Source organism: Nomia melanderi, chromosome 1 (genome assembly GCF_051020985.1).
Source record: "Nomia melanderi isolate GNS246 chromosome 1, iyNomMela1, whole genome shotgun sequence".
Taxonomy (NCBI): Eukaryota; Metazoa; Arthropoda; class Insecta; order Hymenoptera; family Halictidae; genus Nomia; species Nomia melanderi.
The window spans coordinates 12511669-12535567 of NC_134999.1; the positions used below are offsets into that span (position 1 = coordinate 12511669).

General features: G+C 38.5%; 2 protein-coding genes across 2 annotated transcripts in view; both read right to left on the reverse strand.

Annotated features, from left to right (window-relative positions):
* The window catches only part of Ror (tyrosine-protein kinase transmembrane receptor Ror), a 316422-nt gene extending 297439 nt beyond the window's left edge, over positions 1–18983 (reverse strand). Inside the window, exon 1 of the mRNA XM_031978279.2 lies at positions 18157–18983. Coding sequence (XP_031834139.1) covers positions 18157–18226 — 70 coding nt within the window. The 5' untranslated portion in view covers positions 18227–18983. The remainder of the gene's footprint in view (positions 1–18156) is intronic.
* A 1204-nt stretch (positions 18984–20187) lies between these two features.
* Positions 20188–23732, reverse strand: LOC116427620 (uncharacterized). The gene is made up of 11 exons (XM_031978168.1): positions 23592–23732; positions 22990–23371; positions 22529–22627; positions 22347–22419; positions 22115–22286; positions 21625–21706; positions 21446–21559; positions 21200–21359; positions 20469–20696; positions 20318–20387; positions 20188–20253 (listed from the first exon to the last, which is right to left on the reverse strand). Exons 1-11 carry the CDS (start codon positions 23730–23732, stop codon positions 20188–20190), a joined length of 1587 nt encoding a protein of 528 aa, XP_031834028.1.
* Between the last annotated feature and the right edge of the window lie 167 nt (positions 23733–23899).

Below are 23899 nucleotides of genomic sequence, written 5' to 3' on the forward strand. Positions count from 1 at the left end.
GATTAACCAAACACCTCCAGCAGCTTTCAAACACATCGTCGAAACAACAGAAATTTCACCGTCTCAATTTAACGAACACCGTACTCCCGAAACCGGATAACCCTTTTCCGAGCACCGTGTCGGAGGAAGAGAATACCCTAATTGGCTGACGATCCTCGAAGACCTCCCACGAACTTTCCTCTCTCGTTGCTTTCTCTTAACTCCCCGTAGAACCTTCGAGCTCTCCCGGATAAGCCCATAAGTTCGTAAATTCAGCTCCCTGGGTGGGTCCGTATCAACGATAGTACGCCGTGCTCTCCGTGTCAACCGGTGATTTTTAGCAGGCAGATCGAACGCGTCGATCGCGGAACGGTTGCTCGATCAACCTACCAACGGCGCACAGTGTGAGGTATTTGCTCGATTTAAGCCACCCAAATTAAAGATAGATTTATATCGATTTTTTACAAGAAAATATGAGAATGTAATATAATAATGGAGGTGTAACTACTATTTCTGAGTTCTACAAGAAAAATCCTTATGTGCAACGCTTTCGAATTAATTAAATACTAATATTATCATTAGTAATAATTAATAATAATAAATATTATTAATAATATTATAATATTAGTATATACCTATGTAATTAATCTCAGACCACTATTATTCTGAACTACTCATTTCATACTCACATCTACAAATTCGATAGACAGCAAGATTTATTCAAAACAGAAGTTATTTAAAATAAGAAATAAAGAATCATGAATACATTCAATTCGTTATTCCCGAATAACAATCACATTGAATTTTTTCGTTATTTTAAATAACTTTTGGCCAACGCTGTGTATGCACGTGTACATGCACCTACACGTGCATACAGGGCGTGAGCGTGTCGGCCCCCGACACCGTCTGCCGTATACGGCGGACGAGCATTTCGTGATTTAATTAATTAGTGCGAATTAATCCCAATTAGCGAATCTTGTCTGACGACTGTGAGATGAGTGGCTCTCCTCTACGTTATGCACGAATGGTATGCACAGCTGCCGCCGCGCTGATACACGCGTCAATGATCCTCCCTTTGCCATTCTTCGATCCTTTGCTGGCTTCTCTTTTTTTCGGGTTCGTTTGCGTTCGTTGTAGACTGGTGATTTTTTTCGGGAACGGAGGTGGGCAGGTTTTGGGGATTCGAGATGCTCGTAGGGAAACGGTTTTTGGATTTTTTGAAGGTTTGCAGGGAGGTTTAGAGTATGTTAAAGAGGTACTCCGGAAGAGATTGTTGGAAAAGTTGGTTTTGAATATGACGTCTGTGCGTTTTAAGTTGAATAGTTTTGGATGGCTAATTAGTTATTTAGATGAATCGTTGTGTAGATGAAACAAGGCAAATATAATTGATCAACGAAGAGTTAAGATGAATAAATAAAATTACATTGAAGAAAATTTTCGGATGAGAAATATTTCTGATATCGGAGTCATTGAAGAGAATTATTAGTTATTTCTAAAAAGCTATAACAATTGACGATAGTAAAGAAATTATAAAAAGAAAGGTATTGTTGACTAATAAAGAATATCGATATCAAATCGAAATGTGGAATCCTAATTAACGAGAAACAAACTGATTGAACACAGTTGCCAAAATAGAAATTACCGAATGCACAATTAAACGCTGCAATCAATGAAATTATTCACTATTTTCTCGATTTAATCCTAGAGATAAGTGGAGAACTAATATCCTTCAAAATAAACTGTTTGTTTCGTTTGATAAATTTTGTTTGTACTACTCCGTCGACAAATTTGTATTCAAATCAGATTTCGATTCAAATGAAACGGACTAATTCGGATTTAATTGGACCAGAACGAGTTCAAAGTTATTCCAGTTAACCGAGTTAACCGCACAGTATTCCGCGGACAATTTATTTTCTTCTTCGTTAATTAGTAGACCGCGGATGTTCCCGTGAAGACGTGTATCCATTGGCCGTTTCATGAAAACCGAAACCAGAGGAACATCTGTTCCATCCATTGCCGCGATTTATTAAATTAAAAGTGAAACAGAAACTTCACTGCTAACGTTTCCATCGCATTGTATTCTGTGCGATTATATTCGCTTTGAGCGCGGAACACCAGGAATCTGTTAATGACATTTTCCCCAAATTTCAAACTTCACCCATTAATTCGGTCCCGCCGTTTTCGAAATTAATTAACGTTCTAATGAGAATTTAAATAATAATCGTTGCCTCATCGAAGGAATGCTGTATTATTCGACGGCCCCCATGATAGTAATATTCACGTGATATGATCATTAGCGGGCACCCTTTAGAAACACTCGTTAATATTTGATAAAATAGTAACACGATTACGGTCGGCAACAATGGCGACGGTGATTATTAGATTTGAACGATCCTCCGACCAACATTCAATATCATTTGATAAAATCGTAATACAATTGTTGTTCGTAATAACGAGAGGCACTCGAGGAGTTGTATTGTGGATTCCAATTAATTAATGGAATGAATACAGGCTATAGAACTAAAGAGTGCGGCGAGAATGAATATAACTATTATTTAAACGCAATCACATTTCATTCCATCGGTTCTACTAATTATTCTATACCCATTAATCCTTCATCTTCGAAATAATTCGTAGACACTTTAATACTGTGCGAATAAAAAAGATGAATTCAAAGCTATATAATACCGAATTAACACTAGAAATACCGAGCACTTAACAAGACTGATATGCAATACTTATAAAAATTAAAATTATCATACACAAATGAAACTATTAACTTTGGAAACCTTAACGAACGTATTAAGTTCATATATGTAATGTTACTATCAAAAATTGGCCAGAAAACTGAAAAGTCTTCTATTCCTAAGTCTTCTAAATAAACAGAATCATTGAGAATATCGAAATAGTTTCTTATTTCTTCCTATGTTATTTATTAAACATTTATTCCCCATGTTTATGAAACATTCGCATTCGTTGAATTGTTCTAAAAACCTCCGTCTCTGGTTTCACTCGTCATTATACGGCAAGGGGTTAACGCTATTCTTCCCCGCAGTTTCCGAGGGTTATGCGCCGCCACGATTCGCAGACACAGAAACCACCCCCGACGGGGTACGGGACAAGCAGAATTCGATCCATCGGCGTTATACATCCTTTCCCGGTTCTATCGTAATTACTGTAACCCTTATCGATCCCGCTTTCCCATTCTCGTCTGGCACGGATTCACCGGTGGCTGAATGCCGAAGACAAAAGCGAGAAAGGCAGACGTCGGGCACAATCAACGCGAGCAACCTCGGGAAGATGGGCTTTCTCCGTTCGCCCCCGGGGGCGAAGACGAGGGCTATCGTTCCGCGAGGGATCCCCGCCGGTGTATCGTCGAATTAATTAAAATCGTTAGTAATATCCTCCCAATTCGACGTGTACCCGGGCCCGTTATTATCGTTGGCCCCAGCGCTCACAGTGGTCCAGATCAATGTTTACCAACCATACAATGCCGACTCACGAGCGAATTTCACCGATACACAGGAAAATGTTCGTTGAAAGTTGTATATAAACTACATAAACTATATAAACTATATAAACTATATAAACTATATAAACTATATAAACTATATAAACTATATAAACTATATAAACTATATAAACTATATAAACTATATAAACTATATAAACTATATAAACTATATAAACTATATAAACTATATAAACTATATAAACTATATAAACTATATAAACTATATAAACTATATAAACTATATAAACTATATAAACTATATAAACTATATAAACTATATAAACTATATAAACTATATAAACTATATAAACTATATAAACTATATAAACTATATAAACTATATAAACTATATAAACTATATAAACTATATAAACTATATAAACTATATAAACTATATAAACTATATAAACTATATAAACTATATAAACTATATAAACTATATAAACTATATAAACTATATAAACTATATAAACTATATAAACTATATAAACTATATAAACTATATAAAATATATAAACTATAAACTAGCTTGTACCAGTAATTTCGATCACCTGGTTCTTAATATCATTAATAATATGTATCTAACACTAGGTTTACGGACATTTATTGTACGATTTTATAATTATAATTTTGTTCATTCGAATTTTGGAAGTTAGAAGTTTAAAAAGCAGCAGAATATATAATATAATATATATAATATATACTGGTATTTAATGATAAATTTGTAGCGTTTCATTTAGTTTCACGTTATCTGATAATTCACTTTAAAACGAATGACAGTAATACGTACCGCAACTAAGTTCTATGATCGTCGATTAACACGTTAATCAGGTCCAAACAAACACTTAACAAAACTGCCTACAGTCGAAACAATTTTTCTACTAGAGCAGAAACTATTAAAGTGAAAGTTTCTCGCCAAGAAAATAAGCTGTTAACTTTATGTAACAAATGGTGTCGACCGAATTGCAGTGACGTCACAGTCAAAGTTCTATTCCAATACTAGAAGTCGCGATGCATTCAACTGGTGTATAAGAACGCAGAGCATAAATGCCAGTAAATGTTCCGTTACCTTCAATTTTCGAGTTCCTTTGCTGCTAATTGTACGCTATAGGCCACTGTTCGACGTAAAACGGAGCGAACCGCGGAAGCGCACGTAGAACGGCAGCTAGGATCGATAGGCCTACATAGAATGTCGCATCGAATAATCGTAATTGATGCGCACGCACGGTTACTATTAAATTTGCGAGCCCACGTAAATTCCCTATGAAACATGATACAGGGTCGACGGGTACTTAGCCGAAACTGCATTAGCTACACGGCGGCATGCATGCATTACTTCTAAATAATGTATCCTCGCGGGTTAATGGCGCATCGTCTTCCAAGAGGGTTATAGATTCGCAAAGTCGCCGATATATTTGGAAAATTATAGCTGAAATGTTCAAATGTCTGAAAAGTACAAGTTCCATTAACAATTTAAAAATATTTTTATTTGAATAGTAATATAGAAGTTTTCTGATCGTGTTGGTTAAACTGGAATAATATATGCGAAGTATTTGGTGAAGAATGATTCAACCTTATTATTGTACTGTTTATTTATTACCTTAATATTCCGTGCATCAACAGAATTGTACGTAAACTTTTGACGACTAAAGATTAAGAGCTAAAGATTGGGTTAATCAGTTGCTTCAGATTTCTTTTGCAATTATCCTCAGAGCTACATCGTCATTTACCATATGAAAAGGAAAGAAAAATTCTACGTTTATTTTAAACTATAAAATACCTTTTTATAGCTAATATTAAGCTAAAGCTTTATAGCTTATAGCTAAAATAATAAGAATAGAGTAGATAGAAAAAAGGAAGAAAAGTATTAGATATTTCTGTAAAGTCTACTTTTCATCAAGGTTTCATAAAAATCCCATCGATGTTACTTTCCTACGTTCCCTTATCGAACAGCTCAATGTAAATACGTACTATTACCTTCACAATTCAATTTCCTCAGAAAGCGTTTTCCGCGACACAGAGAAGCCAGACACGGTTCCCGTATCAACGTTTCCCAGCTTTAAATCGGATGGTATTAATTAGCCGCGGCGTGGCGAGTTTCCGAGGGAATTATGTTTGAATTGACCGGCTCGGTATTAATTATAACTGTACGAAATAGTGTGTATCACAGGGAAACGGTTTGCTTTCCCAACAAGGATCCCGCGCGTGTTTGAATTTATTTCCGCCCTCTCTCCTCTGGAGTGACGTTGAAACACGATTACTCTGGGAAATCGGGCCGCGCAAAACTCGACCACCGCGAAACGTCAACTTTCTGTTCGAATGTCAAAGTTAAACGGGGGAGAAAGCGTGATGGACAATACGCGGCGAGCGCAGCGGACGGGGTTTGCATTCCAAAAACGAAGAATCCGGGCTCGACATCGGTTTTCGAACGGAACGCGCGCGCTCCCCGATTCGGTTAAACGTTTGTCGATTAAATACGGAATACCGAAATCCGCGGAGATCAAATTGTTTCGGGAAGGTATGCCTGGGAAATTCAATGTTTCTGTGTTTGTTTAATATAGAAAATTTCATTTGCGGATTGAATGGGACGCGCCGGTGCGGAAGAAAAACATTGAACGGTAATTTTGAAATTTGGAACAGCTTTGGTTTGCGGGTAAACTGTTTCGGATATAATTATTGAAATTCTAGCATTTATATGATAGATGTTTAGAGTACCATTATGTTACACTTTATATTTCAAATTATTTTTCTAACTGCTGGATTCTTTGAATAATTCGTTTAGGACATTTCGGAACTATCTAACGAATGCGCCAAGTACGAAAATGTTTAATAATTCACTGAGGTATTAGTGGATACGTCGATATTTTGAGTTGAGAAATAAATTGGATTGAAACTAGACATTTAAGCATAATAATTAATATTAATATTAACAACGACATTTCGATGAAATTAACTTAGTTCAAGGAATGTTCGAGATACGGAGAATTAAAGCATTTTATACAATTTCGGAAATTATTAAGTTTCCGAAGCAAAGATTCTCATTCACGATCAAAAATTTTACGTTTTCGTGGTACCAAAGGAACCTGGCTCAGAGGCAGCTGGGAATGAATGAAGGCAGAACAAGGAGAAGGGTAGATTCGGCGAAGCGCGGTGGAAATAACGATGGAAAATGACTCGCAGATGTTGAGCCGTTGCTCGGTCGAGCAAGGGTCGCTTTATTCGCAGATTGCGCTAGTTAAAAACTGTCGCCAGAAATAACAGTAACACGCGGCGAGTTGTATTCGTTTCGTTCGGCCGGCGGCGGACCCGGAGTTAAATTTGTAAGATGCGCCCTTTATCCTTCTTTTAGTAACCTGTTGAGGCATTCGGAGAGAAAAGAATTCTCTTTCTCTCTCTCTTTGCTAATTCTGATTCCTCTTTGCCTTCGTTTGCAACCGTCTTCGCGTGAACAGCAAACCGTTTCACGATTGGGACATTAAAGTCTGCAGTGGAAATTTTCAAGTAAACACTAGTAAAGTATATCAATAATTTTTGAAGAAAAACTAATTTTTTATTTTAAATAAATAAGTAAATAAATATATTGGATGAGTAATGAAATGTGATAAACAAATGATTTATTGAATAAGTAAATTGGGAGACGTATTAATTTTGAATATGACTGAAATAAACAAATAACCGAGAAAATAAAAATTCTGAATAGCATATAATTAAGAAAGCATAGAATTGAAAATAGGCATAGTAATTAATAACTTGAGACAACTGACGTGACGTGAAATGTTTGAAAATGAGGATGAATTGAGTAGATTTTGAATTACAGTAATTTGATGGCGATATCCCCAGTGTCAATTGAGTGACATCGAGGTTGTAAGCTTGAACGAATTAATAATCTTGAAACGTTATTAAGTCTGTCAATAAAGAAATACTGACGCCAGACGCGCACATTTTTCCCGACAGTTTTCCCGGTATGATAAACTTTCTAATTACGAAACTTCGACGAGCGGACCGTATCAACGGCGACAGATCAAAGCGATACTCGAGATTGCGTTGTAAAAGTTCTCTTCGCCATCGGACGGCGGTTCGCCTTTCGCAGTTTTTGTAAATTAAACCTTCAGGATCTACAGTAGCCACAAATAAAATTGCACTGCTGGAAGTAATTTAAATCCTCCCCATTCACAACTTCAGTGAAGCACATTCACTGCGAACCATCTGTTCATAACTAACTACAAAGGAAAATTAACTTACCATTACTAACAATGTATATCAACAATTTTTTTCGAAATTTAAAAACATTTTCTTTAATATCACCGCGTGAGGTTCGAATCGCAGAGCGAATCAGATTGGAATAAGAAACCACTCTACATTTCTCATATTGCAAACTATATCTCTCATTTCTTGCTTCACATTTGCAAGAAAAAACTGTAAAAATTTTTTACAGTTTATATTATTAATGTTTTTAATTAAGTACTTTCATTTTTTTACTATCAAAGAAAATACTATCCAATTCGCCTTGGTCTACCCTATGATTGATTATATAGAAAAGTTTTCAAATAAAAAAAAAACTACGGAGTGGTTTAATTAAAACCATTATGGTATTCTTCTTAATATAAATTTTACTCTGCAATTTCATATATTAACACTAGGTTCACGGACATTTATTGTACGGCTTATTCTACTGCTCGTAGAAAAATTGATGTCCGTTCATTCAGATTCTGGAAGTTACACATTTAAAAATAGATAATTGGGATACATACTAATGTAATTGCATCAATCACTGTCGGCGTGAGCATTTACCAAATAGTGTTTATGAAATTCAATATGCGTCAAATTGACGCGTTCCGGAAACCTAGCATTCATCACATCTCCTTAGCACTCAAACGGTTAACCCGTTACCCTATAATACGGAGTGAGACTCGTAGCGCAAATATTTCAAATTAATTGAACAAAAACCAATTCTTCTCAATACACACGGATCGAAGCGAATCATTTTGCTACTTCCAATGTTTCACCTTCGGAGTTACTCTGTGCTTATAATAAATGAAACATTTCTTCGCATTTCTTGCAGATCATCGATGATAAAATTAGTTAATCGAGCTTAATCGCGAAGAAGTCATATGGCAAGGGGTTGAGGAGGTACCTACTCGGCAGTTCTAGCGTTAAATTCTAGGTGAAACATGATTCCCTGGGCTTTAATGATCCCGAAGACGATGGCAGCACCGGTCGACGAGTTCTTTCGCGATAGGGCAGCGCGCGTAGAAAAAGGATCGGCTCTAGAGGCGATCTAAATTTAAGTTTCAGATTTATACGCCCTCGCTCGCCGGCCATTGACTTTGCGCCGGACTCACTTGCTTTCAACCCCGCGCGCTCGCGTTTTCCCACCCCCACGCGCGGCTTGCGTCGGATGTGACTCTAACTCACCATTTTTCCCCTTTATTCCCAGCGCCCGGAGGCCGGGCATAAATCATACGAAACACGAAGTAAAAGATGATATTTCGAATAATAAATCCTGGCCGGCTGCTTCATTATTTTTGTTGCGCGAGGGGTGAGCGGGGGGGCGAGGGGGAAAAGGATGCCAGACCCGATTCCACGCTGGGATACGGCATAAGTGGATTATTTCGAAAAAAGGAGTAACGAATGCCGGAAACTCTGCGGTCGTAAACCGCGGATCGGAATTTCCGAGCGGGATTTGTGGACGCACCTTTATTTCGGATGACGGTGACAAATAAGAACGATAACGAATGAAATAGAATAGAAAATAATGAAGAGATTTATGTGATGCCGAAGGACTACTCGCTCGTTAATCCGAGAAATATTGGTCGAACGGGTAGCCTGTTTCCCGATGATTCGTTTCGCGGTGTTTTATGATCTCCAGTGGTAAACAGGATTGGAAAAACAAATATGGATACGTGGAATATAATTAACTGATGCAATGGAAATTTTGCGATATTGAATTTCTGTATTATCTTAAGTGTACCGCTGGTAAATACTGCGAGAATCCTTTTTAAATTCAATTGGTACATGCATTGTTCCGCATTTCTCTCCAATCAATGTTTTAATTTGCTTATCCATGTTTATCAGAGTTTACCATGATTTAATAATTAGATATACTCGCCTGGTATTAACATCGAAGGATCAGGATAAATCATATTTCGTTAATGCGATCAGGGCAACTAAGAAATGTTTCATTCTGGTATACGAAATACTTTGGATTATCAATATGCCAATGAAACGAATAGAAGGTTTGTGTGAAACCGTGAATTTGGGGAAGTTGTCGATGTGCTTAACGGGCCCCGATTTTAATGATTTTCAAACATGTTGTTCCGGACATGTTTTTGAATAACTTTTTCCTTTATACGTTGTTAATCGAAAGCTTTAGTTTTTTGCTACTATGTATATACATGGCACAGCTGTACTATTCGCCTCACTCGTTTAGTGCTGCCGACCAGTGGCTTAAAAATGCACAGAGGCAAGAGGTGACGCTCAATCGGCTCTGGGCTCCTCCACTCGGCCCCCATTTCTAAGCCCATCCCCCACCAGACCCCCATTCCGACCCCGTTCATTGAGCTAATCTCCACCCTCTCCCCGTTAGGATTCCCACTTTCTATGCCCGCCCCTTGCTAGGATTGGTCTCACTACCCAGCCCACGCCCCTAGATCGCTCTGGTCCTGCCCCTGCCCCATTATTCCCCTCCCTCCACTCTCTAGACACCACCCACTATCCGGGTTAGCCCCGCCCCGTCAAATCTAAATCCAATCCCGCTCGGTTTAGCCCCTCCCATCAACCTCTAGGCCTTACCCCTTTATCAGTTTTGCTCCGCCCACGTCGTTTCGGCCTTGTCCTTCCCACTAAGACCCCTCTCGACCCGGTTCGCCTGTGTTCTCTCTATTTTTTGTCAAAATCTTTCATCAAAGATTTAAGGCTAATTGAAACGAGCTGCCGCCGAAACGACGAGCGTGCGGTGATACTTGTAACTCTCTCACGGACGCACACATGCATACAGAATTCAGTGTAGTGGTAGCAAGAGTTTTTCAAAATTATGTCCCCAAGAACATATTTGAAAATTATCAAAATCGGAGCGGACTAAGCATATTGGCAACTCGACCGTAATTTTAAGAGAACTTTTAAGATCGTTAGTCCCCCGGGAGAATTCCGTCGAATCAAAAACGCAGCTTTCGTCCGTATCAGTGGCTCAGGCGTATCGCTCTAATACAATTTGTAGAGTTAATTTCAGCCGCAGCCCCGGCGGCGTTATAACGTCGCAGTCTATTTGATGTGCAGCGAGCGCCGCTGGCCAAGTCCTACTGTAATGCGCGTAGTTTCGAATGCATAATCCACCACCTCGTCGATCATAGGAATGACAGAACGGAGGCATGGCTCATCATGCGGAAATATTTATATACCGGACTATGATACGGACACGATCGATACAGACGCGCGCGATGACAAAGTTTGAGGGAACTTCGGTGAATTATGCAAGCCCGGCGGGTCTATGCTCCGGCGCTTCCTGTTTTTCTGTTTGCTCGCGCGTTTCATATCTGACGGTACGAGTCCGGCGTGGAGAGCTCGCTTTTCCCGCGGTCACGAACGAAATTGTTTCACAATTATCCCCTTCGCTGGTATCATTTCATTTTTTATCATTTACCGCAGGCTGTAGAAGTTTTATATTCATCGTAAAAATACGTTTTGTTTAGTAACGATGTGAAGATATTCAATATGATTTAACAAACATAAAAATTACTCAATTCATTTAAAGTCAGTCATGTGTAGTTTTCAGTAATCAGTTATTATACTTAAAAGCGAACGTATATGTGCATAGAAAATGCGTAGAACTTCTCTCTTTATATACTACATTTCTTAATCTTGTCATTCTTCTAATGGAAATTCTAAAAACTAACAATGTCAAGTTTCTATGTTTATTCTGGACAATAGATTCTATGTGGATATCTCTATGTTTTTGTAATAATATAAATATTGGAGTCCGTATTCCTCAGTTATAAAGAGGAATCCTAATGAAAAAATGAAACGATAACTCTCTATCTTAACAATACTATCCTGTTATTGCTTCAACAGTTACAAATAGCAAATGGCCACGCTGTATTTTCATAAAAACGTCAAATACCTTATGCAATCTTCCATATTACCGAAGAAATCGTTTCAAAATGATTCAAAACTCGTTCGGACGAACCAAGAAACACAGAGTAGCTGGTTACTTCGCGACACTTTTTTGCCGCAAGTGTAATTTGAAATTCAATTTCTATTTGATATCGACTTCTGACAATTCGCCCGACAAAAACCGCGCGATCCGACGTAAACCGCGTCGAAAGTGTTCGGGGTTTTTTGCGTGCAGAACGCGCGTCCGAGTTGGAGCGTTAAGGAGAGAATGGCGTGTGAGAAGGTCCGGTGGGACGTTAAGCTGCCTGCACACCTTCAACCATGTTGTGATGCATCCATCTCCTCTTGACCCTTAAATTTTTATTTGAGACAACCATCATACCACTTCTTTCCAAAGAACTGTAATATCATAAACATCATGGATACATAACAAAAAAAGATATATTTATGAAAGCGAATACATACAAGAGGCGTAGTTAAATAAGTATAGATAGACTATATAAATACAGTAAACATATAGCGAATATATGAATGTACTAAATAATCATACAACAAGGGTTACATTTTCAATAAGTATTACTTTTCAAACAAAACACCACACTACCATGAAAGTTAGGAGTCGATGAACCGCAACACGTTTCGCAGTATGTACTGAGCTTTACAGAATCTTTTCTTTCTCTGCTAAATTATTAACGACAAAATCGTTTCCTTAGACACAGCCGTAGAAGAAATCACAGAACAAGGGTTTAAATTTTCAATAAATATGACTTTTCAAACAAAACAGCATACTATCATGAAAGTTAGCAGTCGATGTACTGCAACATATTCCGCCGTGTGTACCGGACTTTACAGAGGCAGCCGGAGAAAGACGTAATGAGAAGGATTCGCGCTTTTTGCGGTCATAAAATGCCGCTTGGGAACGGTGCCTGTAAACGTCCGTCCGCGCGAACGTATCGGCGTGAACGCGCCGCGCCGGGTAGTTACACGCCAGCCGTGTCGTTTATTCCTCATCGGTGCAGGAGGATTAGCAATTTTCAGCGTGACCATTCCGCGCCACGTTTAAAAGGCGTCCCGCGTGAAAAGGAGCGCTCTCTCCGCCGACGACGCGGTTAATGATCGATAACTTTTCGTCGATCGGCTGCCGATTATTTACGGTCACGCCGTTATCTATTTCAGCCTCCGGACACCGATAACCGTGACTCCTCCGCTCCGTTTTATTGACCAATAAAATCGCTCCTTCCTGTCGATTGTTCTCCACGACGACGAACGGAGGCACGGCTGCAACTTCAGCCGCGCGCGAGAGGCCGCGTCCTCCGGAATGAATTATCGCGACGACTTTTACATCGGCTGAGGGGAACTAAGGATCTATGCGTAAGTACGCCGCGAGACGATATTTCATTTTTCAACGTGGCGAGCGTCAAATTATACGCGGGGATTCCGAGGGAAAGGTGTTCCGGTCGTATTTCTCAGTTGATTGGTGGTAAAAAGCGATTGCGGAATCATGGCGATCGCGGATGCTTCTGACGAGATGTGCACTCGCTGGGAAGAGCTTGCGGGGAGACTGAGTGGTCGGGAAAAATGAATGTAATGGATCCAACAGAATTGATGGATCCGGTGGGTACAATAAGTCGAGTGAGTTTGGAAGATACGAGCAATTCGAAGAATCTGAAAGGTATAAAGAATTCAAGGAATTCAGCGAATCCAAAGAGCATAAAGAATTCAAAGAATACGAAAAATCCAAAGTTTCCAAAGTAACTGATACCTTATAAAGCAAAATCCTTTACGTATTGTTAATATAACATTCTATTATATAACGTAATATACGATTCAATGAAATATAGTGTATTACTGCACTAAATGTTGAGTAACATATTTCAAGTGTCTGTTAATGCAGAATAATAAATCTGAGTAAATCCAGCATTCGTTACATCGAAGTTAAACTATCATCAACTAATTACTTTCGAATGAATTTTAAACTTCAATTAGTGTATAGTCAAATATTAAAATGCCTGTTGTATAATGTGTTTGAAGAAAATAGAGCATTCGCACTTTCTGAGAGATACCTATTCAAGATCGTTAACAATTTCATAATCTTCTTTGTAATATACATTACAATTCGACAAACGTCCGAATAGTTAAGAATAGAAATCATGTACACGATAATATTCAAAACAGTATTTGCCGGTGTGTTCGTGTCTTTGGTGTCTTTACCGCTGAACCGTGTAACGCGGGCTCATCTTGAACCTACATTCCGCTTTATAAACATTCAACAAGTGGCAACAGGTCCATTGACTGCTCGAACTTCTCAGTTCCCCGAGTGTTCCTTTTAAAATCGATCGAACTGTATAAGTATTTTCCCTCTGACCGGGTACGAGGAGAACTTCGCTGTTTAGTTTGCCGAATTAAACGAGATTCTTTCGAACTGCCTCGACCTGTGCGGGTGTACTCGATCGTTAATCCAATGCTTCAGCGGGATTCACGAATTCACAATTTACATCGGCAAACTTTCAACCTTATCCATATCCCTACCGACCGCTAACTGGTGAGAGGAATTCTAACTTTCTCCGTTCGAATACAAAATTAAATAACACCAGTGAAATTTTATTTATAATTAAACTAGTTTAATTAACATTCATTTAAAAAATTTCACACCTTTAATAAGCATTACTAATTGTACATTTTTATTGCATTCTGTTAAAAATATATGCGATAAAAAGAGAAATTGAATATTTTTCATTATACTTTTCATTATGCAAATCCCAAATAAATAATTCCTGTTTTTCAATGAGTATCAATAAAAGAATTCTACCGATCATAATCACACAGAAAATGAAACATCTACATCGACGTTAAGGTTGCGCATTCTATTTCACAGAGATGGCTACACTGCGAATAATTTCCCCTAGTTCTGTAAAAATGTTAATGAGACAAGCAGATGCATGGGCCGTTACTTCTCAAGAAGAAGATAAAAGCTAAAGAAGGCGCGTAAAATCGTCGCGAACAATTAAAAGGGTATGGAAAAAAACGGAGGCGTGTGCCCGGAATTAGTAATTAAAAGTAGGGCAATTAATTTGACTTACTGGTGGCCCGAGCTACGTTCGAAATTGTTTAAAAACCAAAGCGAGCCGCGGCGCTGGTTTTAAATGTTCGTAATTAAGAGAAGCGGCTGGGAGTCGCCGCTTCGAAATTAAAAGAAATCAACACGACAAACGACTAGTAAATACAAACGTGAATCGATCTCTCGACTCGGCGTTTCGTGAAATTAAAGAAGCTGCGAGAAAATTCAACGAAACGAGGCTGACGAGCGGACCTCACTCGAATTTTCATGAAGTTTGCCCTTTGATGAGGCATTCACTGCTTGAATTCCGGTATGTCTGAACTTCATGCTGGAAAAAATTAATATTCCGCTGGTGCACGGGATCCCGAAATGGAACGTTCGAATGTAATTCGACCAGAAACTTCGTGTCAGCAAGTTGGTGAATATTTTGAGAAGTGGCTACCTTTCAGATGAATTGAAAACAGTTAATTTGTTTTGATATACTGTCCATATTCGGAGCATCGTGTTTATCGGGCAGTAGTTTAGGTCATGTTTATTTACCATGGTACACAATGATTGTATAAGGACTTCAATATATTTAAAGAACTGCATATAACCAGCAGAAATGAAGAAAGATCTATTGTAGTTAAGAAATCTTTCAACTACTCTGTAAAACACCTTTCTCTACATTTTCGTTTCTTAAAATCTTCATAAAATTATGGTTTATCCTCTTTTTGCCTAGAGGCAATTATACTACCGTTCAGAGTTAATGAAATATTTTTCAACCCGGACTAATAAATTCAAACTGCCATCCGAAAGAATTTGCGTCTTTTAATCAAATTACAACAGTCACGAGAAACAAAGTTTCGCGCACTGAGACGACGATATTTTGAAAGGAAAAAATTTTCCCCGGAAATACGAAACGGCATGCGGGGAGCCAAAAAAAATATTAGCAATTGCGCGTTTCCGTCATTTTTTCCGGACTCTAGCTCCCTGCCGCCCCTTGTTCATATTCGATCCCAATTTTTGCATGCGGCGAAACGAACCGGGTAATCTGGAACAGGGAGGCCGGAGATTTCTGATCCGGATCATGCGTGTCCAGAATGAGATCGGAGTTCCGAATGGGATTCGAAACGGCGGCCATCGCAGAATGAGCCTCGCCACCGACATTTTTCCATTCGAATTTTCGGCGAGCATGTTTTCCGCGGTGCCTTCCTCGCGTTCACTCCCATGAAAAACGGACCGCGCGTCAAGGTTTCGCGTTTCCGAGCACGTCCCGCTGTTTATTTTTAACGTAAATATCATTTTTAATATAAACAACATTCCCCCTGTTTGACGAATCCCCGCAACCCAGCTGGACTACATAATTCGATTCCGTTGGAAGCAACTTGCTGCACGTTATTTTACGGAAAAGAATTGTTTTAAACGTAAACTCGGTTGGTAGTTCGCAAAAGAGATTTCCCGTAATAGTTATGAAAAGGAATCGTTAGCAAATTTTTGAAAATTCTATGCAAATCTTCTTTCCCTTTTTCAACGATTTAATGAAAACATAGTGGCAAGACATTACAATAAAAATGTATTTTTGACGAAACAACAAAATACTTCAGGTAAACTTCAAGCTTTTACAGCGTAGTAATAATTTGTTAAATAAATTTAATTATTACTTGAAGTGTAGATTTTGCATTGAATTTTCGTTCGAGCAATTCCTTTGTGTAGAATTTTATTTAATTATATTGAGTAAAAAAGAAGACTGTGGTTTCCAGGAAAATGAAATTTGTACGGTTTCGAATAAAAAATAGCGCACAAAGGTCGCCAGGCACGAATAAAATATCGTCCCTTCTCAAATGTTCAATTTCAAAGACGAAGTTGAACAAAAAGGGGGAGTCTCAGGCCGCGTTGCCCCTGAAAACGAATAACGCGTCCAGTAACATTTAGAATGGACCACGGGAAACAATGGAACCCAGGCCTGTATTGTGTTTCCCCGCGACACAAATGCAGCCTGTATAAATATGTGTTTTGGACTCTCCTCCTCGCTGCTTCCGTCGTCTCTTTGCATGTATCACCGTTCCAATGTAAACATAACCTTTCACGGTCCCCTGTGAAAAAAGGCACAATCACCGTGAGTGAGAAGAGAATGCCTTTCAGACGTCGGTGTTCCCAACGCATTCTCCCCACTCGCATGGACTTTCATTTCATTACAGTTAAAAACAATAAACATTAAGAACAAGAGACGTTCTGTGCCTTAAAAATGCGGTTTCTGGTGAAAGTTTAACAACAATAGCATCGATCATTCATAATTGATATTTTTGAGATAAAAAGTAAATGTCTTTTCCTGTTATTTATATTTAATGTTAATTTTATTTGATAATAAATAATTAATTATATAATAGCTGATTCAATTTGACTCGTATTGAATTTTATAAGCATTATTTAGTAAATGTTTGGGTTGATTTTTATTACCGAAGTTATGCAAATATGTATCCTAATTGTCTACTCTTAAACCTGTAATTTCTAACATCTAAATTGAACGGATAACAATTTTTCTATAAACAATAGAACAAACTGTAAAGTAAATGTCAGTAAATCTAGTGTTAAGGAAAATTTGATTTATGTAAATTTTTCAATCATTAGAAAGCATGAGTATGAATGGATTTTAAAAATTGAATTGTCTTTAGTTGCTGATTTGACTGAAACGGAACGCGGGAAAAATATTCAAACCTTTGGACCCTACTCTGTTGTTAGTGATATATATGATTTAATAGTTCGGGGTTTCTATATTTTTGTTCAAATATTTGCTCACTGGTGTCGACGTGAAATCAATTGTCAACGTGGTATTTCCGGTCGCGCAGGTAACGCGTTTTCCGATTATTTACAGAGCGTTCTACATTCCTACCAACCGAATTTTCCTTGAATTTTCTACCAAATATGTTTGAAATAGAAAAAATATATCTAGAACAACTTAAATAAAAAAGATAAATGCCAAAAAATTTAAACACAGCACTCAGTTTATACTGATAAATACATGATTTCTTTATATACACATTCATATCACAGTACTCTGTACGAAAAATATGGCTGCTACTGTGTATGGTACTACATAGCAACGGTTCAAAGTCAAAATGACCCACAAGTCAAATAATTCCATGTCTCATTTCATGGACAAACACTATGCTACACATTAGCATTTACCATTATTGTATCAGAAAAATTCATTAACATTAGAACTATCAGATGAGCGAAAATGAACCATTCCTGATTTCTTCTATTACAATTACTAAAAAGGTACAGATGCTTCTGTGAGAAATTGTTAAAGAAATTGATTCAGTAATACTTATACTGAAATATAAGCCAATTGAAATCTTAATAAATGTACAGTTATAAGTTTTATAAAGAAATTTAGAAAAATCAGTTTTGTGCTTGATAGTTCTAGTGTTAAATAACATGAAAATAGCAACCTTCATCCACTGGTTTGTCCAAATTCAAATTCTCAAGTGTCACGCAATGCAAAGAAGCCTACCTTGTATGACGGTCGCGACGAGCGTCACGGCAAACAGCAAACAGAGTTTCCACTGATTTCGCAGTCCCATCGTGTCCTTTGCGAGGAGAACACACCGCTGCACAGAGTCAATTGTAGACGCGCGAAACGCCAGAGGAGAATCTGCCCGCAGCGGGCATCGTTCGGTGATCGAAATTAGTCGCGGACGAACGGTGGCACGAACTAATTCAAGAATGAGTCAACTGCGCCGCATTCCCGCACTTTTTTCACCAGTTCGATTCAATACCGACCACACAAAAAAATGGAAAAATCAATACACTTTCCCCAACGATTTAGAGGACTAAAGATCCTCGCCAAATTTCGTCTTTAATCAAGATTATCCTTCAATATTCACGGACGACTAGAACGCGTTCCTAACAATATCCAACGGAATTAATCGATCCCATCGATATCGAATTGAATTCGACCGTCCGATTACGCAATGTTCTTCAAAAATCGAGAGCGGGAAATTTGAACAGTTTAAAGGGACCCGTTCACTCCACTTTTGATTGCACAGTGTATGTTTCTTCGAATGTATTCATCTCTACGGAATAATGGCTCGTGGATGTGGCGTGAAGCATCAGCACGTGTTGCGAGTGACAATCAACACTTCTGAATGAAAACCGTTTTGACCGTTCGACGACTTACAGTTGTTTCAAGGTTATGATATCGATATTTGAAATCTAATCCGATTGCGCAGTATATTGAGATATACGATTGCAGAGAAACTCTCGTGGAGAAGGAGCACGCGTGTCACCACCGAAGACGTGTTCAGGGGAGCGTTACAAAACACCCTCACCGTTCGACGTATCGCGCGACACTGGCCGACCCTCGCGGGGTCCAACCGCGCTGTCTAGGGCGCAGATGGCGCAGCTGTACGCGTGCGAAAGCGCTGATAAACCTGGAGACGCCGGCATTCGGCTCCGTGGCCCGCTTGCAACAAGTTGCAGCGCGTGGCTCGAGCTGCACGCTCGCAGATCGTGCATTCATTGAATGCAGTCGGCACGTACGCGGCCGGCATAACGAAATGCAATCGGCTGCGAGGTCCTCCCCTTAGCCTCCTACGCCGCATCTCTTGTCGAACGCAGGTGTAATAAAATTAAAATGCCTGACGGCGACACTTCGTTCACCGGGGGTTGGTACCAGCAGAGGTGAGACTTTGATTGAAAGGAGCGCAGGGTGAACCCGGGGACACTTGGAGAAGTTTGGGGTTGAAAGCAGTGGCGACTCGCGTATAGGCACTGTGGAACTGTAGCACCCCCAACTTCCATTTGATATTATCAGTAACATTTAACCCCTTGTCGTACAATGACGGGTGAGACTCGTGATGAAGGTTTCTAGACTAATTTAACAACAATCAATGTTGTTCATTACCCACGGATCAAAACAAAATAGCTAAAATTCTATTATCAATGTATTATCTTGAAATGAAATTTCCACCTGAAGTAGAATGGAAATTTTGGTGCATTTCTTCCAAATTGTCGATAGTAAAATATTATACGAGGTTAGTAGCGAAAGTAAATAGTATGCCAAGGTGTTAATATAATGAGACTTTTTTTCTTTAATTATTTCGTTATACTGGTACAATGTAAAATACATAAGCTTAATGTCAGCAGCCATCCCTAGTTTATGAAAAAGATACAAACATTTTAAAACAAAGGCTAAACATTTTATGCAGCAGCATCCCCACTAATTTTAGCTACGCGCCGTCACTGGTTGAAAGTGTTAATTCTTTGCGTTCGAATTTTCAGTAAAAGTAGTCAACATTTACTGGTGAGATGTAAACGATGTTTTTTGAAACTTGACGATAATTTTTAGGTGAATTAAGCAACAAAGTTATTTCATTTCAATATTTCACACAGTAAATATTAAACTTTATAATTCTGCTGTGTCAAGTCAAATGCCACTTTCTTAATGGCAAATATTTTCAAGGAGTTATTCATTAATATTAAGTGTATCTTTATTGTAGAGGTTTCATTTATTACAATGTAGACACTAAGACTAATGGTTTCATTATCTCCGTTTTCCAGGGCTTTCAGTGTTGGTGGTCAACGAGCCATCAGAGCTGTAGCAAACATTCTGAAAATTGGAAATATCATTGTTTTAAGTGTTTCCAACGATATGTATAAATATCAACACATACTCTGATGGTCATACGCTCTTTCCGGAATGTAGAAAAGTTTGCTGAAACTGATTTGGAGAATTTTCTTTTCCTATGGGACAGAAAAGGTATTCAAAGAAACTGTTGATGTTCGATAAATTAATATTTTTTGAAACATGGCGGTAATACTCACTGATAACTTCTGCTACTATTGCTAACGTCGACCGTGTCCTTACTAGTATAACTTATAGCTGCTAAACATCGTTCCTCGTCAGTACAACCATCATTAGAGGATCCGCGACATTTGCCTAATTTTTTTTTGCAATATTCTCTGAATTTGTTGATCATGCATTTACGGGGTGCCTGCGGCGCACAGGTGTCATTCTGACAATACTCTTTATTTTCATACAACACAGCAACTCTAGAATACAATACAGTGCATTATTATTTGAACAATTGTTTTCTCAAACTTTCATGTTGAATCGAAGTCTTATTGTTCTACAATCTCAATCTTTTGCCTAATGCCGCGAACGCTTCGAAGCGAGAAGGCACACCTTAATCGTCGCTTTCATTGCATTCCTTTACCGTGTACCTATTATGGCTTGCCCTTAACTTTTACCGAACAGGGGTTACGACTTGAATATCATTCTAAAACGTACTAAAAAATTGTATTTTTAATGTTACATGATAATCGCAAGTCCCGACAAATCATTTCAGATATGAATTAGCAAACATTCAATTAAACTTCAATGACATGCAACGAAACACATAATGCGATTACAATTTCATTAAGGATTGCTTGTACTTGTCCCTCTACCAACAACCGCTTAATTACCAACGCGTGTACGATCACCAAAGGATCGACTCTCTCAATTAAATCTTAACGATGTGTGTAAAGCAAGGGGATAATTAAATAAAACGTACGGTGGCTGCTGTTGCTGACAGGGGCCGCACTCGTCCGAGTATTTCGCGAGGTATCTGTAGCAAACCAGGCTCAGCCCGACCAGCAACCACACCAGCAACGCGCTCACTACAGCAATCGATATTAATTCCGTTGTCCCCAACGTGATCCCGGTGTCCCCGACTGCATCCGCGAAAAGAAATCACGGGAAGGTTAGAAAGCGGACTGATAGAAAATTCGAAAAGAAGATTGCCGCTTTCTCCCATCACCTTTGTAAAGCGATGGCACCGCTTCCTCCGACTCGGCGGTCGGTTGCCCGCCTATTTTGGACATCATCTGATAGCTGCCGCTTTTTCTCACTGCCGCAAGACCGGTTCCCACTCCTGAGACGGGAAAGCGACGTCGACGAACGATCGGAAAATTGTCAATTAGAGAAAGAATATGGTACCTGACTCCTTCAGCGTCGAGATCACCCTCAGAACGCCGCCGAAGCCCGGGTACCATTTATCGTCATCCAGGTGCGGTTCCACCTGCATCGATGCAAAGAAACTTCTTAGTATGAAGTGAACCAAGTGTACTTCAAATCCCCAATGCACTTGCGCGAGCGGAAGCAAAGACAAGTTGATGATTCGACTTCTACTGTTTTAGGGAAACTGTATCGTTCTGGTTAAAAGTATTAAAAGTATCGATATCTCCAATAAAATGAGACAATTCTGTGTGGAACGTGACTACTATCCTTAAATTGTAAAGGACAGCAGTTGTTCTGTGTTTTACTCTGATGACACCATTTGTATTTTCTCTTTGGATAAATAAAAATTATTAAGGAAAATAAGGAATAAAGTACTCTTTAATAATTTCACTGCCGCTTGATACGTTGACTGAATTATTAGATACGTAATGAAATTTGCCACTTTCGATCACAGCGACTCACAACGTACGGATTGCTGCAGCCAGTTGTAAAACTCCTGGTTGAAAGTTTTCAGCTCTGATTTCGTGGACGATCTCGACTCGATGCACTTCACGCTCGCTACGTAATATTTCACTAACACGAATGCCGACTGTTCGGTGTATAAGGACTGCAGACTGTTCTTCTTGAACGGTAACGCGATACTAAAAGAAAGTTCGATGTTAATCGGAATTTCTTTGAGAAATTATTCGAACATTCGATACCTGTTTGGTTCCGCATCATCGTCCAAAAAGGGAAGAGGAACAGCAACCGATTCATTTTTCTTTATAGATTTATCTTAAAATCAAATCAAAGAAATGCCAAATAATTTGTATTTCTTCAATGAAAAAATTAAAGTTTTATTGTCTTCCGAATGATTTTGTTAATGCAATTCAAATAAACTTACCACGTTTAACATTTTTGATTGATTTATGCTTCGACATGTGTCTCTTTGCTTTCTTGAACGCAAAGTGGTGAATCTCCCGATTGTTGTTATTAACTGAAGCTAAAGGAATTTATAAAAGACAGTTTATTTCTTGCTATTACTAACAATAAACAACAATTATTATTTTAATGGATATTGCGAAACAAAACATATATGTGTTTATTCTTTCTCAAAGTGATTTCTAACGCGTGTATGAACTGAGGATCGTTTTAATCCTTTGGACTAGCAAAGAATTTGATATTTATTCTGTGTATACGTTTACTGCTGATAATAGAAAAGCAATATTTAATTTATATTCAAAAGGAGTAAATAACATTTAGGTTAGTCAGGTTCAGTTTAAAATTTCCTTTGCAAGCCAGATACGATATTATACGGTAAAGGGTTAATGGATATTTCTTGATCAAAGATAGAAATGATCTTACAGGAGTGCGAGGTAACGATGCCCTCGCACGCAGCAGGCGTTTTTGGTGGCGTAACAACGATCGGCATGATTTTCATCTGCACCTTTTCGTTGGATGGCTTCAGCCAGCCAGCACCGTTGCTCCTCAAGAAGAGCTTCAACTCGTCGTACAGCTCGAAGAGCTTCCTCGCATTCCGATATTTTATGTTCCCTGCGTAATAGGAGTGTTTGGTAAGGGGCAGGATATAAACTTGCAAGTAGCCTCCCATAGTATCTGCCAGGGCTTTCAGCATCAGGTGCTTCGTTTTTCCGATCGACAGCTTGCGCACGTTCTCCAAACAAATGTGAAAGTAATCCATCAACAGAGCGATGTACCGATCGTCCTCGTAATTCAGAACTTTCACCTGAACGGATTGCATAGATTTTGGAAATATAGATTGCAAGGAAAGGGAGAACAACCACTATGTCATTTAAAAAACGTAAAATGAGAAAAGAGGATAAAATCAATTTATCTTCTTTTAAGTTCAGTCACTAACGCAAACTCACTTCTAACGAAGTGTAGACATTTTGAGATAACTGTTACAATACCATTATTGTATCTGAATTATTAATCTTTGAAATTACTTTTGGCAATAAATCTTGAAATAACCGTCTACTATTTAACGTTATAAATTCTTCTGTGGTCCAACACTGCTTGCCGGCGTCGGTTTTCTCGAACAACACCGTGCCGACATTTTGTTCATGCTTTGCATTGTTATCACCCATTATCCTATTACAATGTAACGTATATTTTGGTAACATCGTATTCTTTAAATTACATAGGCAACTAAATCGATTTTTAATCAAGTTTAATGTTATATAATTAATTATTGGTAAATGAGTCAAGAAAACTGTATATCTTGGTTTTGCTGGAGCACCTGTCAGTCTTAAAG